General features: G+C 36.8%; 1 protein-coding gene across 5 annotated transcripts in view; it reads right to left on the bottom strand.

The window, feature by feature from the left end:
* Positions 1–17,329, bottom strand: part of CFAP70 (cilia and flagella associated protein 70) — an 83,057-nt gene that overhangs the window by 41,882 nt on the left and 23,846 nt on the right. For all 5 annotated transcript variants that reach the window (XM_040242404.1, XM_040242406.1, XM_040242407.1 and 2 more), the window contains exons 10-13: positions 12,319–12,453; positions 3,228–3,398; positions 2,965–3,045; positions 858–949 (exon numbers count right to left, since the gene is read on the bottom strand). In XM_040242404.1, the coding sequence (XP_040098338.1) occupies positions 858–949; positions 2,965–3,045; positions 3,228–3,398; positions 12,319–12,453 (479 nt within the window). The remainder of the gene's footprint in view (positions 1–857; positions 950–2,964; positions 3,046–3,227; positions 3,399–12,318; positions 12,454–17,329) is intronic.

Genomic DNA, 17,329 nt, shown 5'->3' with positions numbered 1-17,329 from the left:
GCTATAATAAGAATAAATTGCCCAAACGTGATATATTCATAGAATGAAGTACTATTCAACAATAAGGAAATGAAGTACTGATACACGCTCCATTTTGGATGAACCTTCATAGCATTATATTAGATGAAAGAAGCCAGTCAACAAAGACCACATTGGTATGATTCCACTTAAATGAAATGTTCCAGAGTTGGCAAATTTATACAGACAAAAAATAGATAAGTGATTGCTTAGGCCTGGGGTGCAGGGTGTTGGTAGGGAAATGGCATGAAGACTGAGAGGAAATGTAGGGGGATTCCTCATATATATGGAGACATTATTCTCCATCTATCTATATAAAAAAGACAATAAAGGATACCATGAATAATTATACATCAATAAATTGGATAACCTTGATGAAACAGACAACTTCTTATAAACACAATCAAAGCACTGTGGTACAACATAAGCATAGTTCTAAAAAAATTACATATATTTATATGAGAGGTGTGTGTGTGTGTGTGTGTGTGTGTGTATGTGTGTAATTTAGAGACTTACAATAACTCCAGAAGGATAAATACCAAGGTGTTAAAAATGGTTATCATTGGGTAAGTAGAAAGAAATCTGGGTATTTTTAGATACTTTCTTGTTGACTTTTTTTTTCTTGCTGATCTTGAAATTTTCAATATTTTTGTAATTGGCCTATATGGCTTTTTTTAAAAGACAAAATAATGAAAAAAACTTCATTAAAAAAAAACACCCAGAAAACTGTCTGCTGCTTAACCCAAGAAAAATTACATTTATGTGGACAAAATGACTTTCTTTAAAGGAAGTCACCTAAATTGTCTTGCAAAACAAGTACGAGAACCATTGCCACACACCTTCTGGCTAGTTCCTCTGGCATTCTCTTCGGAACCAAGGCTTTGTCCAGTTCAATCTCCAACACAATGTAAGTCCCTGCTTCTACATATTGCTGCAAAGACATTTTTCTCTAATTTATTCTTTCCAGGAAAATACATATTCATGAAAAAATTTTAGTACTATAATGTTCACAATATAAATGAGAAAACTGTATATTTAACTATATATAGGGTGATTATGACTTAAAATATTTTTTAGATAGAAAAATAACTGGAAAGAAAGATAGCAATGGTGCTGGGGGCTTCCCTGGTGGTCCAGCGGTTAAGGATCCACTGCCAATGCAGTGGACATAGGTTTGATCGCAGGTCTGGAAAGATCCCACATGCAGAAGGGCAACTAAGCCCATGCACCATAATTACTGAGCCCGAGTACCGGAGCCAGTGTGCCTGGAGCCCTTACTACACAAGAGAAGCCTCTGCAAGGAGAAGCCTGCACCCCGCAGCAAAGAGCAACCTCAGCTTGCCATAACTAGAGAAAGCCCCAAGTGCAGCCACAAACACCTAGGGCAGCCATAAGTAAATAAATAAATGAATATTTTAAAAAAGTAGTGGCAGTGGTTATCTCTTGCAGAAAAAGGTTTTCAGTTTTACTCTTGAAAACATCTATCCCAGTTGAAGTTTTGTTTAATTTGTTCAATACTATTCTTAGAATTCTTTTAAGTGAGTGTCATTCTATCTTCTAGCAAACATCTTTCAGGAGTCTTGCAGAAATAATATCATAACCTTCTGACATTCCCACCCACACTCTCCTAAGTACCATCTATCAACTTCAACCTAGGACATTTCTACCTAGATTTTTGCCAGCATCCTAAATATATCAGGTCCAAAACTGAACTTATCATTCCCCTATAATAACCACTATCTTTATTTTTCTCTAATGATTCTGTCATCTTTCCAGAAAGTGAGGCTTGATACCCAAGTTAGCTTTAACTTTTATTCCTCAACACCCAAAGCTTTCAAATTTCATTCCTTGCCTCTGCCAGTTTTTTACTTTCTTTACTGCAACCCTGTCCCTAGATTAAACTGTCATTAACACTTCTCTACTATAAGAAAAACCTATACACTGACATCTGAATCCCCTACCACAACTTCAATCTCTTTTTTCCATATCCTGGCAAGAGTATTGCCCTGACACACTCATGAGGTATTATCTCCACATGACTTAAAAACTTAAATGTGCATCTCTAAGATAAGGCTTAACAGTCCCTCATCCTCCACAGAATGAAGCCCACACTTTCAGCAAGCCTTTCAAAGCATTTCTAAACCCCACCTCAGTCTCTCTCTTCTTTATCACCTCCTTCTAGAGCCATTACTTTCTTTTCATTTCTCTGTATCATGGTGGTGGTGGTGGTTTAGTCGCTAAGTTGTATCCAACTCTTGCAACCCCATGGACTATAGCCTTCCAGGCTCCTCTGTCCATGGGATTTTCCAGGCAAGAATACTGGAGTGGGTTGTCATTTCTCTATATCATACACTGAATTAATTGACATACCCTGAGTTCTGCTACCTTCTTTGTGTCTTGACTCAAGTTATTCTCTGATCCTGAAATTCTTCTTCCGTCTCCATTTGGCAGAGGGTTCCCTTTATCTTTCACTACTTAACTTGGATGCCACCCCTTCCTGAAGACTTCTGAGACTGCCTCATCTGACTCCTGAGTTCACACAGCGCCTTCATTTGCACCTCTGCTACAGCAGTCTTCAAGTGTCTGTCTTACAGTTAGTTATATACCAGTCTGTTTTGCCCACCAGAGTGTTGAGTGTCCTGAGAGCATATGAATAAATGCTGAAGATGATGTATCTCTATGTCCCTAAAAGTGCTTAATAAGCATAATTAATGAGATATAATTTTTAATGCTAGGAAGGACCTTGAAATTAATCTGTTATCCACTCATTTTAGAGTCTCAACAAGACAAAGACATGACCTTACTCGAGTAAGCTAGTCATGGTGAATATGGGATGGTTACTCAGGAAATGAATTTTCCTGAGCATTTTCCACTATATGATACAATCCTGCTTAGAAAGGACTGATGGATTCAAACTTAATTTTCAAACTCTTCATGCATAGTTACCTGTCCTTCTGGATTGTTGCAAAGGGAGGGTTCAATTTCCAAAGGAGTCTCTGAGCTCTGAGATTTTATACTAGGTACTTGCTGAAACAAAATAAGCACGCATCAAAAATTCAATTCTTACATGGTCTCCACAACAGCAGGAGCAAGGACCATTGTGTTGCATCAAAATCAATTAAACTGAAGCAATTCATCAAAAGAGAAATCAGTGCAAGCCTCTGGAAAATAACAAAACCAGCAAAATCGTCAACTTCTTGACAACCTACCACATCCCCAGGCCTAGGCTTTCCATCCATATCCTTTTCTTTGACTGTTTTATCCTCTTTCAGGTTCTTAGAAACAACTGGTTTAGACACTGGAGAATTAATTCCTCCTACTTTATTATTCTGAATCAAATTATGGCCAGTATCCCGGAACAAGCTAAATAAACACTTGGTCTGAAAAGAAAAAAACAAAAAAATGTAATTACTCACAGGCAAATGAAACAAACTTAAAAAAAAAAAAAACCTTTATATTTTTCTTATTGAGTTTTTAAAATTTTGACAAATGTTGTGTTGGTTTCTGCCACACAACACCACAAATTAGCCATAATTGTATATATGTCCCTTCCCTCCTTAGACTCCCTCCTTTCCCACACCCCACCCCTCCAGGTCATCACGAGCACCACACTAGGCTCCTGCGCTACACAGCAACTTTTCCCCAGCTATCCCTCTCACCCCGGATAGTGTGTATATGTTGATGCTGCTGTCCCAATTGGCCCCACTCTCTCCCTCCCCTGTGTTCACAAGACCATTCTCTACATTTGTGTCTCTTTTCCTTCCCTGCTGTTCATCAACATTATTTTTCTAGATTCCATATATATACATTAATTAATATAGTATATAGTATATATATACACATACATATATATATTATATGTGCATATGTGTGTATATATAATGTATATATATATAATATATATGTGTATATGTATATATATACATATATATGTGTGTATATATATAATGTATATAGTATATATACATTAATTAATATAGTATATTGTTTTTCTCTTTCTGACTTACTTCACTATGTATAATGGTGGAGAAACTTCTGAGCACATTATTCTTTAACATCATTTAGTTTTCCAGATCATTTTAGTATAGTACAATCAGAGATAAATAGAAGCAAAAAAGCTTAACTGCCTTGCCATATGGGCATTCATAGAAAATTAGCTGCCTACCCTAGTTTTTAAACTAGTAAGAGAAATTTCACCCTTGCTTGTTTTGGTTTCTTATAACTTGGTACCAGAAAGTGTTTAAACTTTGACACATAATTTCAGATTAATCAATAGAATTTATTTCTGTACAAGAAATATTATCTATCTAAATACTACTGGCTTATCACTTATAATTGGAAGAATAGTGCAAGTTTAAAGTAAAACTATGCATGGGAAAATTCAAACTATAGATAAATAACTAGAAAAGGATCTTAAAACAATCTTTATAATTAAACAACAAAGATGAATCTAAATGTAATTTATGATAAGTGAAAGAAATAAGACTGCCCTCGCCCAAAAAAGAGGGGAGGAGTGGACAGAGGAGGGAGAGAAGGGTAACAAATGAGGATAATGGAGATTTTCATTTCATGATTGTGGTGATAGTTTCACATATGAAAACCTACATTAGAAGTTTTATATTGTACACTTTAAATATATGCAGTTTATATATATGTTTGATGCAGGATACAGGATGCTTGGGGCTGGTGCACGGGGATGATCCAGAGAGATGATATGGGATGGGAGGTGGGAGGGGGGTCCATGTTTGGGAATTCATGTACACCCGTGGTGGATTCATGTCAATGTATGGCAAAACCAATACAGTATTGTAAAGTAAAATAAAGTAAAAATAAAAATTAAAAAAAAGAGAGAAAATAAATAAATAAATATATGCAATTTATGTCAGCTATACCTTAATAAACCTGCTAAAAGATAGTAGGGCAATATTAAAGAAAAATTATGAATACTAAATACTACTCACGATCCTGCCACCTCTACCATAATTGCTGTATTTCATGTATTCTAAGATGCAGATTTTTTTCAAATGTTAACATCTCTGGAAGAGAACATTTCATGTGAGTGGTATTACACAATATGCAGTCATTTGTGGCTCCTTTCACTCAGCATAACGTTTTTGAGGTTTATCCATGTTACAGCATGTATCAGTAGTTCATTCCTTTTTAAAAAGAGCTTTGTTGTTTTGTTGTCCATACAATTTACCCATTTACAGTACAATCAAAATTCCATGATTCTGGGGGGAAAAAAAATCTGCTTTCCAGCTCTAAACAGCATCTTCCTATGAGAATCTGTTTTTCTGCTTGGTTGAAACAGAATGAAGCACTTACAATTTTGGATCTTTTCTGTTTAGGCTAGGGGGATGGTACTAAAGACCGCTAGCCCATGAACATTAAAAACGGAATTCACTGGGCAACATCTAAGCAAGCTCCAGAATGGAGCAGATGATCAATAAAGGTGAAATAAGGTTCTGTTCCAGCAGCAAGTTCAAAAGAGACAAGGAAATGAATTCTCCCAGTTTGCTCTGGAAAAATAAAATTCAATGATTTTGGCATATTACATTAATTGTAGTTCATTCCTTTTTACTGTTAAATAGTATTCCCAGTACTCCTCGGAAGGAAAGTTATGAACAACCTAGAGCATGTTAAAAAGCAGAGACATTACTTTGTCAACAAAGGTCTGTCTAGTCAAAGCTATGGTTTTTCCAGCAGTCATGTATGGATGTGAGAGTTGGACTATAAAGAAAGCTGAGCGCTGAAGAACTGATGCTTTTGAACTGTGGTGTTAGAGAAGACTCTTGAGAGTCCCTTGGACTGTAAGGAGATCCAACCAGTCCATCCTAAGGGAGATCAGTCCTGAGTGTTCATTGGAAGGACTGATGTTGAAGCTGAAACTCCAATACTTTGGCCATCTGATGTGAAGAGCTGACTCACTGGAAAAGACCTTGATGCTGGGAAAGATTGAGGGCAGGAGGAAAAGGGGACGACAGAGGATGAGATGGTTGGATGGCATCAATGACTTGATGGACGTGAGTTTGGGTAGGCTCCAGGAGCTGTTGATGGACAGGGAGGCCTGTTGTGCTGCAATCCATGCGGTCTCAAAGAGTCGGACACAACCGAGTGACTGAACTGAACTGAACTGAACTGATTCCCTAGTATAGATGTGCCACAATTTGCTTATTGATTCACTAGTTGTGGGCATTTGGATGGCTGTGACATTTTAGCTATTATGAATAATGCCATCAACATCCATATACATGTCTTTGTGAAAACTGCAGGCTTTCAGTTCTCTTAGTAGGTTCCTAGGAATGGCTACCCACTCCAGTATCCTTGCTTAGAGAAGTCCATGGACAGATCATGGGGTTGCAAAAAGTCAGAACACGACTGAGTGACTTTCACTTCACTTCACATGGTAAACCTGGGGAATCCCAGGTGGCTCAGCAGTAAAGAATCCACCTGCAGTGCAGGAGATATGGGTTCAATCCCTGGGTTCAGAAGATCCCCTGGAAGAGGAAATGGCAACCCACTCCAGTATTCTTGCCAGGAAGATCCCATGGACAAAGGAGCCTGGCGGGCTACAGTCCACAGGGGCGCAAAGACATGACTGAGCACACACACGTACACACATATGGTAAGTTTAATATAGATTATGCTTACATTTAATGCAGATTGTCTATATTAAAGTAATTCTGTTTATTAAATTATTAATTATAAACATAATTATTAAACATAAATTAATTATGTTTAACAAAGATTTTCTAAATAGTTGTTCTGCCAAGTATTAAGAGTAGAATATTGAAATTTCTAAACGTTAACTGCCAAATTGCCTATTACCTCTTTCAAATCTGTTGAGTTTGGCTTCATGCATAATGACGTTCTGTTGTTAGATGTATATACATTTATTAAACATGTATTATATATAATAATCTATAATTTATAAATCTTAGCTTCCTGATTAATTGACATGCCACGCTATATCTGTAATAAGATTACTCATCTTGAAGTCTATTTTATCTGATATAAATATAGCCACTTAGCTCTGTTTCTATTTGCATAGTATATATTTTCTATCCTTTTACTTCAACTTATGTCTTTGAATCAAAATGTGTTTGTTATATTGAATCTTGATTTTTTATTGAAATATAGTTGATTTACAGTTGTCAGTTTCAGGTATACAGAAAAGTGACTCAGTTACATACATTTTTCAGATTATTTTACATTATAGGTTACTATAAGATATTGAAAACAATTCCTTGTGTTCTGAAGTAAATCCTTGTTGCTTATCTATTTTATGTACAGTAGTTTGTTAATTTCATACTCCTAATTTACCCCTCCCCTCACTTCCTTTCCCCTTTGGTAAACATAATTTTATTTTCTAAATCTGAGTGTATTTATGTTTTAGATATAGATTCATTTGTATTATTTTTTAGATTCCACACATAAGTGATATCATATATTTGATTTCTCAAATCCTGACTCTTTCAAAAAATCCAGTCTCATAACCTCTTTCCTTTCATTGGTGTGTTTAGACTACTCACATGTGTTATTATTAAAATATTTACATTTATATTTGACATTTTGCTATTTGTGTTATATCTTATCTTTTTTGCTCCTCTGTTCCTCCTTTAAGTGCCTTCTTTTAATATTAAATAAATATATATATATTTTTATGCATGTGTATGGTGAGTAAGTGAGTGCTAAGTCACTCAGTCATGTCCAACTCTTTGCGACCCTACTGACTGTAGCCTGCCAGGCTCCTCTCTGTCCATGGGATTCTCCAAGCAAGAATACTGGAGTGGGTTGCCATGCCCTCCTCTAGGGGATCTTCCCATGTGTATGGTACCTACACACATACTTTTTTTAGTGGTTGCTTTAGAGATCACAATATGCATCTGAACTAATCACAATCTATTGCACATCGAGCCTAACTTAATTCTTGTAAAAATGGAAACTTTATTGTACTACAGCTCCATTCTATTCTCCATCCTTTATGCTACTATTATCGTATATAAGTTATATCTATGTAATGCTTTCAAAATGTGGTGCTAGAGAAGACGTTTGAAAGTCCCATGGACAGTAAGGTGATCAAACCAGTCAATCCTAAAGGAAATCAACCCTGAATATTCATTGGAATGACTGATGCTGAAGCTGAAGCTCCAATACATTGGCCACCTGATGTGAAGAGCTGACTCATTGGAAAAGACCCTGATTCTGGGAAAGATTGAAGGCAGAAAGAGAAGGGGATGACAGAGGGTGAGATGGTTGGATGGCATCACTGACTCAATGGACATGAGTTTGAGCAAATTCCAGGAGAGAGTAAAGGACAGGGAAGCCAGGTGCGTTATAGTTCATGGGGTCGTAAAGAGTCAGACACAACTGAGTGACTTTCACTTTCAGAGTAAAGGGAGGAGGAGGTGGTTTAGAAGCAGATGTTGGTAAGAATGCCTCAAACTCCACAGTTTTTCATACATTAATACTTCTCAGTTTGTTGATGTCTTTGGTCAATTTCCAGCGTGCTGAAATGGCATTTTGTCAATGTGTTGAGCTTTATAGTTGCTTCTAGGAGGAGAAAATTTGACTACCTTGTCACTCAGACATAGCCAGAAGTGATTCCTCTCAAGTATTTTTCATATATTTAAAAAATTATGATTATGTATTTATAAAAAGTTGTGATCATAGTAGATGTAGTTTTATACCCTTTTTCATTTAACAGACTATCACATGTATCTGTTCATGTTTTTTAAGTTTTTCCTAAGAATAATTTGAATAACATTCTTCACATGCATATAATAAAAGTAACAAATAAAAATGTCTGTGTGTCACCTATATCTCTAGTGCTTTATGTATTTTATCTCTTTTAATATGTAAAACAATTATAGGAAACAAGTACTGTCTCCATTTTACTAATACATAAAATTGAGAGAAATTTAGTCACTTGCCGTAGGTCAGTAAATGGCAGCTAGTCTGGAAGTTCCAGAATTCAATCTATAAACTGCCTGACATCAAAGCCTATAACCTTTTGATTATGATATACTGCTTCCCTCACCCAAAGCACCTTGAAACGACTGATAGGATAAAGTAGCTTATATTTTAGGAATAATAGTCATCATTCTGATACATATTCAAACATTTCCCCTTATTTTTTAGGTACATTGTAATTTGGTTTGTGGTGGTTTCTTCTATGTACGCTGCTGCTGCTGCTGCTGCTGCTAAGTCACTTCAGCCGTGTCCGACTCTGTGCGACCCCAGAGACAGCAGCCCACCAGGCTCCCCGGTCCCTGGGATTCTCCTCCAGGCAAGAACACTGGAGTGGGTTGCCATTTTCTTCTCCAATGCATGAAAGTGAAAAGTGAAAGTGAAGTCGCTCAGTCGTGTCCGACTCTTTGAGACCCCATGGACTGCAGCCTTACCAGGCTCCTCCGTCCATGGGATTTTCTAGGCAAGAGTACTGGAGTGGGGTGCCATCGCCTTCTCTGTCTTCTATGTATAGAAGATCTTTATTTTTTGGCAATCTAAATCTTTTATACCTTTCATTCTTCTCAAGCACAGGAAGTCTTCCCTTAATTCATATATTTAATTAATAGCCACTTCTATATCTATAGACTTCACATTTAACTCACTTTAGTAAACTCACTAGGAATTTATCATGATCTATGCTATATGCAAAATTTTTGCTTCCTTTTTTGCATTTAATTATCTACAAAGCATTAATGTTTATCTTTTTTAAAAATTTTATTTCCTAAGCATATATACTTCATTAATTTCTTTTCTTGCTGCACTGGGTCTTCACTTTTGCCCTGGGCTTTATCTAATTGTGGAGCGTGGGGGCTGCTCTCTGGTTGAGGTGCCAAGCTTTGCACTATGGTGGCTTTTCTTGTTGTGGAGCCCAGGCTCTAGGCACTCAGGCTTCAGCAGTTGTGATGCACGGACTTAGTTTCCCTGCAGCATCTGAGACCTTCCCGAACCAAGGACTGAACCTGTGTCCCGTGTTGCAAGGTGGAATCTTTAACCACTGGACCACGAGGGAAGCCATAATGCTTATCTTTCTAATGGGTGTGGCTTCCACCATTTTTATTTACAATAATCTATTAATCCACCCTGTATTATTAGACATTTAATCTTAAGTTTAGTTTTGCTATTATTGATCCCCAAAAGTTTTCATGAGTATAAGGGCTTTGATCCTATTATTTATTTCAGACACATCCCTATAAACCTGATTCGAAGGATACTTATCAGAGTTTATTACTCATTTGGTTTTCAAATAGAGATGATGGGTCTTTCATGACTCTATTATTGAGTAATAGCTGTCCTAATAATGCTGAAATAGTAATGTGTTTTTGTTATTATTGATTTTTATAAAGCTGCACTTTCTCCTAAGAAGCAACATGATAAAACTGATCTTTCTCTTAAATAAATAATTTGTATTTTAACATCTGAAAATTGCAAGAACCATACTACAGCTCATTAATCAGTACATGCATTTAAATTTTTGCATACTGAACACAATAGACTTCTTGCATTATTCTAAAGATTTTGTGTCCAACTTGATTGAGGTAAAATTGAAATATAGGCTTACTTTAGAGATACTGCAGGTTGGTTCCAGACATCAATAAAGCAAATACTGCAGTAAAGCAAGACATGGATTTTTTGGTTTCCCAATGCAAATAAAAGCTATGTTTACACTATACTGTAATCTATTAAGTGTACAATAGCAATGTCTCAAAAACCAATGTACAGATCTTAATTTAAAAATACTTCTTCACTTAAAAATACTTCTTCACTTCTTCACTAAAAAAAGGCCAAAATGATTAGATTCATAACAACACAGATCACTATAACAAATAAAACAATAATGTTTGAAATACTGTGAGAATTAACAAAACGTGACAGAGACACAAAGTGAGCAAATGCGGCTGGAAAATATCACCCACAGACTTGCTCATCTCAGGGCTACTACAAACCTTCAATTCATAAGTAAAAAGAAAACACAACATCTGTGAAGAATAATAAAGCAAAGTACAATAAAATAAGGTATGCCTATATAGGAGGCTTCCCCAGTGGCTCAGCGGGTAAAGAATCTGCCTGCCAGTGCAAGAGACACAGGAGACGTGGTTCGATTCCTGGGTTTGGAAGATCCCCTGGAGGAGGGCAAGGAAACCCATTCTAGTATTCTTGCCTGGAGAAAGCCATGGACTGAGAAGCCCGATGGGCTACAGTCCAAAGGGTCCCAAAGAGTCAGATCTGCCTGAGTGACTATGCACGCACTCATGCCTATATCAGTTCAGTTCAGTCGCTCAGTCGTGTCCAACTCTTTGCGACCCCAGGAACTGCAGCATGCCAGGCCTCCCTGTCCATCACCAACTCCTGGAGTCCACCCAAACCCATGTCCATTGAGTTGGTGATACCATCTAACCATCTCATCCTCTGTTGTCCCCTTCTCCTCCTGCCCTCAATCTTTCCCACCATTAGGGTCTCTTTAGATGAGTTAGCTCTTTGCATCAGGTGGACAAAGTACTGGAGTTTCAGCTTTAGCATCAGTCCTTCCAATGAATACCCAGGAATGATCTCCTTTAGGATGGACTGGCTGGATCTCCTTACAGTCTAAGGGACTCTCAAGAGTCTTCTCCAATACCACAGTTCAGAAGCATCAATTCTTCAGCACTCAGCTTTCTTTATAGTCCAACTCTCACATCCATACATGACCACTGGAAAAACCATAGCCTTGACTAGATGGATCTTTGTTGGCAAAGTAATGTCTCTGCTTTTTAATATAAACTACATATTTAAAGTATATGATTTCATCAGTGAGAATAAACAATATTCTCATCATCTCTAGATTTTTTCTCATATTTCTTTTGTAATCCATGCTTCCCTCTATCCCTGCTCCCAAGCAACCATTGATTAGCTTTCTACTTTCTGATAACTGTATTTCATTGGCATCATACAGTATGCACCCTCTTTTGTCTGGTTTCATTTATCATAATACATTTGAGATTCATCCATGTTGCATGTTTAATAGCTCATTCCTTTTTAATGCCAAATAGTATTCCATTGTATGGTTATACCACATAATTTGTTTTTCTGAACACCTGTTGATAGAAATTTGGGTTGTTTCCAGTTTGGGGCTTTTTCTTATCCTAAAGTTTTTAAGATTCAAAGGCAAAAGACTTCAAGGCTCTATATTTAACATCCCAGTGTATCAACTGTTTTCAAATATCAACTGCAAAGATGTGTGTGCTAAAGATATAAGCAAACACATATATAAGAATAAATTAGGATGATAACTTCTATATTAATTTTTCTTACCTTTTCATAGACTGTACTATCTAGGTAAGGGTAAACATGAAAAGCTCCCCGAATCTTCTTTACACCTGGATACAGCAATGGCACCATATTAACATAAGCCACACCATGAAATGAAAACTGACCTTCATCATCAGTCTAAAGGAATAAAAACAGATAGCTGTTAGTGTTACAGAGTAATGTAGCGTAAGGTCTGGAGCTCTGACTGAGCAGTGCAAAGACCTGACATTAGGCACTAGCTATGCTACTTGATGTGAGCCAGTTATATAGACATTTGGGGTCTCTGCTTCTTTATTTATAAGTGGGTTTAATAATACCATGATCACTGAGATAATATATATTAATGGTGTTAATTAACAGTAAAGATAGTAGTTTGATCAGCAAATACTCTAATCATGTATATTCAACCAAAGAGTCAATTTCTCCATGTTGCTTCTTAGGAAAAAATGAAACTTTGCAAAAAAACAACAACAATAACAAAGGCTTAAAAGAAATCAGACTGTGGCCTTTAGTTCACAGGTTCATATAAACGAAAGGAGCCTTACGAATCATCTGGACCAGTGACAACAAACAGGATTTAACTTCTGCTTAAATTCTGATATTAGTGGAGGTGCTTTAGAATACCGTGTTGACAAAGATTCTACCTCCTTATCTGGATTCAAAAGGATGGGTTCAAAAGGAAAGGATATTTTGATTGATCAGTATTATCTGCCATGGATGAAGGAGGATGAATGACAGTCTGCCATCATATATTTGTCAACCCTGCCCTCATCTAAATTCTCATTACAAAGATGAAGAACATGTCAGTAAATATACGTTAACATAATTCTTAATGGTTGTATGGTTTGCCATAGAAAACATTTACAAGGAAAAAATCAATTAAATGAAGGAAAACACATTTAATTTCTACAAGGTTAAAAGTAATCAATCTCTCTGATTTTGCTGATTATAACAATATCAAAGGACTTCCCTGGTGGTACAATGGAGAAAAATCCACCTGCCACTGCAGGGGACATGGATTTGATCCCTGGTCCAGGAGGATTGTACATGCCATGGAGCAATTAAGCCCATGAGCCACCAACTATTGAGCCTGTATGCTGCAACTACTGGACCCCGTACACCTAGAGCCTGTGCTTCGCAATGAGAAGCCCACAGCTACAGAGTAGCCCCCACTCACCACAACTAGAGAAAGCCCATGCTCAGCAATGAACATGTAGCATAACCAAAAAAAAAGAGAAGAAAACAAGACAAAAACAATAATCAGAAATCAGACTTAAAGTTCTGTCTTCATATGATAACATTATGTTGTTTTAGAAATCATATCCCTGATGAATATAAATTTCAAAATCCTCAACAAAATATCAGGAAACTAAATTCAACAATACATTAAAAGAATTGGACACTGTGACCAACTGGGACTTAATACAGGGATGTATGAATGGGTTCAGTTCAGTTCAGTTCAGTTGCTCAGTCGTGTCCAACTCTTTGCAACCCCATGGACTACAGCATGCCAGGCTTCCCTGTCTATCACCAACTCCTGGAGCTTAATATCCATAAATCAATCAATGCAATATACTACATTAACAAACTGAAGAATAAAAATCATATGATCTTCTTGACAGATGCAGAAAAAGCATTTGATAAAATTCAACATACATTTATGATTAAAAACCCTCAAGAAAATGGGTATAAAGGAAATGCATCTCAACATCATATAGGCCATATATGACAAATCCAAAACCAACATCATCCTCAAAGGTAAGAAGCTGAAAGTATTTCCTCTGAGATCAAGAACAAGACAAGGATGCTCACTCTTACCACTTTTATTGAACATAGTATTAAAAGTCTTAGGCACAGCACTCAGAAAACAAAAAGAAAAAAAAAAAAGGAATCCAAATTGAAAAGGAAGAAGTAATAGAGCTGCCACTGTTTGCCGACATGGTATTGTATACAGAAAATCCTAAAGATGCCATCCCCAAACTACTAGGACTAATAAATGAATTCAATAAATTTGCAGGATATAAAATCAGTATCAGAAATCCACTGCATTTCTACATACTAGCAATGAATTATCAGAAAGAATAAGAAAACACTCCCATTTAAAAATGCATCAAAAAAAAATAAACTATCTAGGAATAAATATAAGTAAGGTGGCAAAAGACCTGTACTCTGAAGAGTACAAGATACTCAGGAAAGAAACTGAAGATGACACAAACACATGTAAAAATATACCGTGCTTATGGACTGAAGGAATTAGTATGGTTAAAATACTACTCTGCAGGCACTAAAGATTCAATGCAATTCTTATCAAAATACTAAGGGCATTTTTCACAGAATTAAAACAGATAATTCTAAAATTTGCCACAAAAGGAGGCTCTAAAGGCTCTAACAGGAGCCACAGAAGACTCTGACTAACCGAAACAATCTCAAGGGAGAGGAATAAAGCTGATGACATCATGCTCCTGATTTCAACTGTACTACAAAGCTAGGGTAATAAAGACAGTATGGCGCTGGCACAAAAACACACACACAGATCCGTGGAACAGAACAGAGAGTAAAGAAGTAACACTCATATGGTCAGTTAATTTATAACACAGGAAAGAAGGATACACCATGAAAAATACAGCCTCCTCAATAAATGGTGATGGGAAAACTTGACATGCAAAAGAATCAGCTGGCCTACTTTCTCAAAATGTATACAAGACTAAACTCAAAATGGATAAAAGACTTACATGTAACACCTGAAACCATAAAACTTCTAGAGGGAAACAGAGGCAATACACTCTTTGACAGCAATATTTATTGGATAAGACTCCTCAGGCAAGGGAAACAAAAGTAAAAATAAATTGGACTATATCAATCTAAAAAGTTTTTACACAGGAAAAGAAACTATGAGCAAAACGAAAAGGCTACTTACTAAACGGGAGAAAACATTTGCAAACTATATATTCAAAATGGGGTTAATATCCAAAATGTACAAAGAACTCATACAACACAACGTAATAATTTAAAAAAAAACCCCAAACAACTGGATTTAAAAATGGGCAGAGGACGTTCATAGGCATTTTCCAGAGAAGGCATACAGATGACCAACAGATATGTGAAAAGATGTTCAATATCAATAACCATCAGGGAAATGCAAATCAAAACCACAATGAAATATCATCTCACACCTGTAAGAAAGCACGCACGTGTGCTCAGTCGTGTCCAACATTTCGCGACTCCATGGACTGTAGCTCACCAGGGTCCTCTGTCCATGGAATTGTCCAGGCAAGGAAACTAGAGTGGGTTGCCATTTCCTCCTCCAGAGGATCTTCCCGACCCAGGGATCGAACCTGTGTCTTCTGTCTTGGCAGGCAGATTCTTTACCAGTGAGCCATGTGGGAAGCCCCCTGTCAGAATGGCTACCATCAAAAGACAATAAGCACTGGCAAGGATGTGGCGAAAAGGGAAGTCTTTTCTCAGTACAACAATACAACAATGTACTGTTGATAGGATTATAAATTGGTGAGCCGTTATGGAAAACGCTAGGGAGGTTCCACAAAAAATTAAAAATATACCTGCCATCTGATCTAGCATTTTCACTTTGGTGTATTTACCTGAAGAAAACAATATCATTAACTGGAAAAGAAAATACGTACTTCAATATTCATCACAGGATTATGTAAAATAGATATGGAAGTGACCTAAGTGTCTATCAATAGATAAAGAAAGGGCTTCCCTGGTGGCTCAGTAGTAAAGAATCCATCTGACAAAGCAAGAGACATGGGTTCCATCCCTGGTACAGAAGATTCCATGTACCATGGGGCAACTAAGCCCACACACTCTAGAGCCCATGCTCTGCAACAAGCAGCGCAATGAGAAGCTGGTGCGCTTCAGCTAGAGCATAGAATCCACACACCGCAGCTAGAGAAAAGCCCATGTACAACGAAGACCCAGCAAAGCCAAAAATAGATATATAACTTTATCTGAACAGATAAAAGACAAAGAAGATGTGGCATATACGTGTGTGTATACATATACACATACACACCTACATATACAATGGAATATTACCCAGCCATAAAAAAAGAAATCTTGTCATTTGTGACAACATGGATGGATCTAGAAAGTATTATGCTAGGTGAAATAAGTCTGACACAGAAAGACAAATACCACGTCATCTCACTTGTATGTGGAATCAAAAAGAAAGAATAAAACAAAACAAAAACAGAGAAAAACAGGTAGTTGCCCGAAGGGAGCGGTGATTCAGTGGGTGAGAGGAAACAACAGGAGGAGATTAAGAGGTCCACACAACCAGTTATGTAATATATGTCACACAGATATACTGTAATAATATACAACATAAGGAATGTGGTCAATATTACTGTAATAACTTTACACGGGGACAGATGGCTACTATACTTATCATGGTGAACACTTCATAACGTATGGAAGTGTCAAATCATTATGTAGTACACCTGAAAAGCTAACAATATTGTGCAACAACTATATTTCAATTTTTTTAAAAAAAGGTCTTCTGCAGTAGACATTGATTGACCTACTTCCTGTGGTTACCTTTTCAGCAGGATGGGAAGCAACTGTTGGCATCATCAGTGGGATGAATTGGAAATAGAGTCATTCGGACAAATGCATTTATTTTTATCATAAACAAACAAAAAACAGTAGAGAACTTGTTCCAGGCTCATCAAAGCTATATCTTTTCAGAATAGTAGCACATCTATGAAAATTAGCAGGCTAAAACATTTTAAGTAGGTCAGTCTAAAATAAATTTGGAAAGATGTATTAGGTTGAACCATACAGCCAATATTTAGCTACTTTTGGTGTATTCAAAGGCTATTTCATAGTTTTACTTGTGGTAAAACTATAACAAAGGGCTAAAGGGAAACAGGATATCTGAGAATAAAGCCTAAATAATTTTTAGTGGACAACAGGGAACTAGGGTTACCAGTCATTCTGATTTGCCAGGAACAAGGAGTTTCCTGACACATGAGACTTGCAGCACTAAAACTGG

The sequence above is a fragment of the Oryx dammah genome, unplaced genomic scaffold (genome assembly GCF_014754425.2).
Source record: "Oryx dammah isolate SB20612 unplaced genomic scaffold, SCBI_Odam_1.1 HiC_scaffold_6, whole genome shotgun sequence".
NCBI lineage: Eukaryota > Metazoa > Chordata > Mammalia > Artiodactyla > Bovidae > Oryx > Oryx dammah.
Note: the sequence above shows the minus strand (reverse complement) of the source record. Positions and strands in the feature narration are given on the sequence as shown.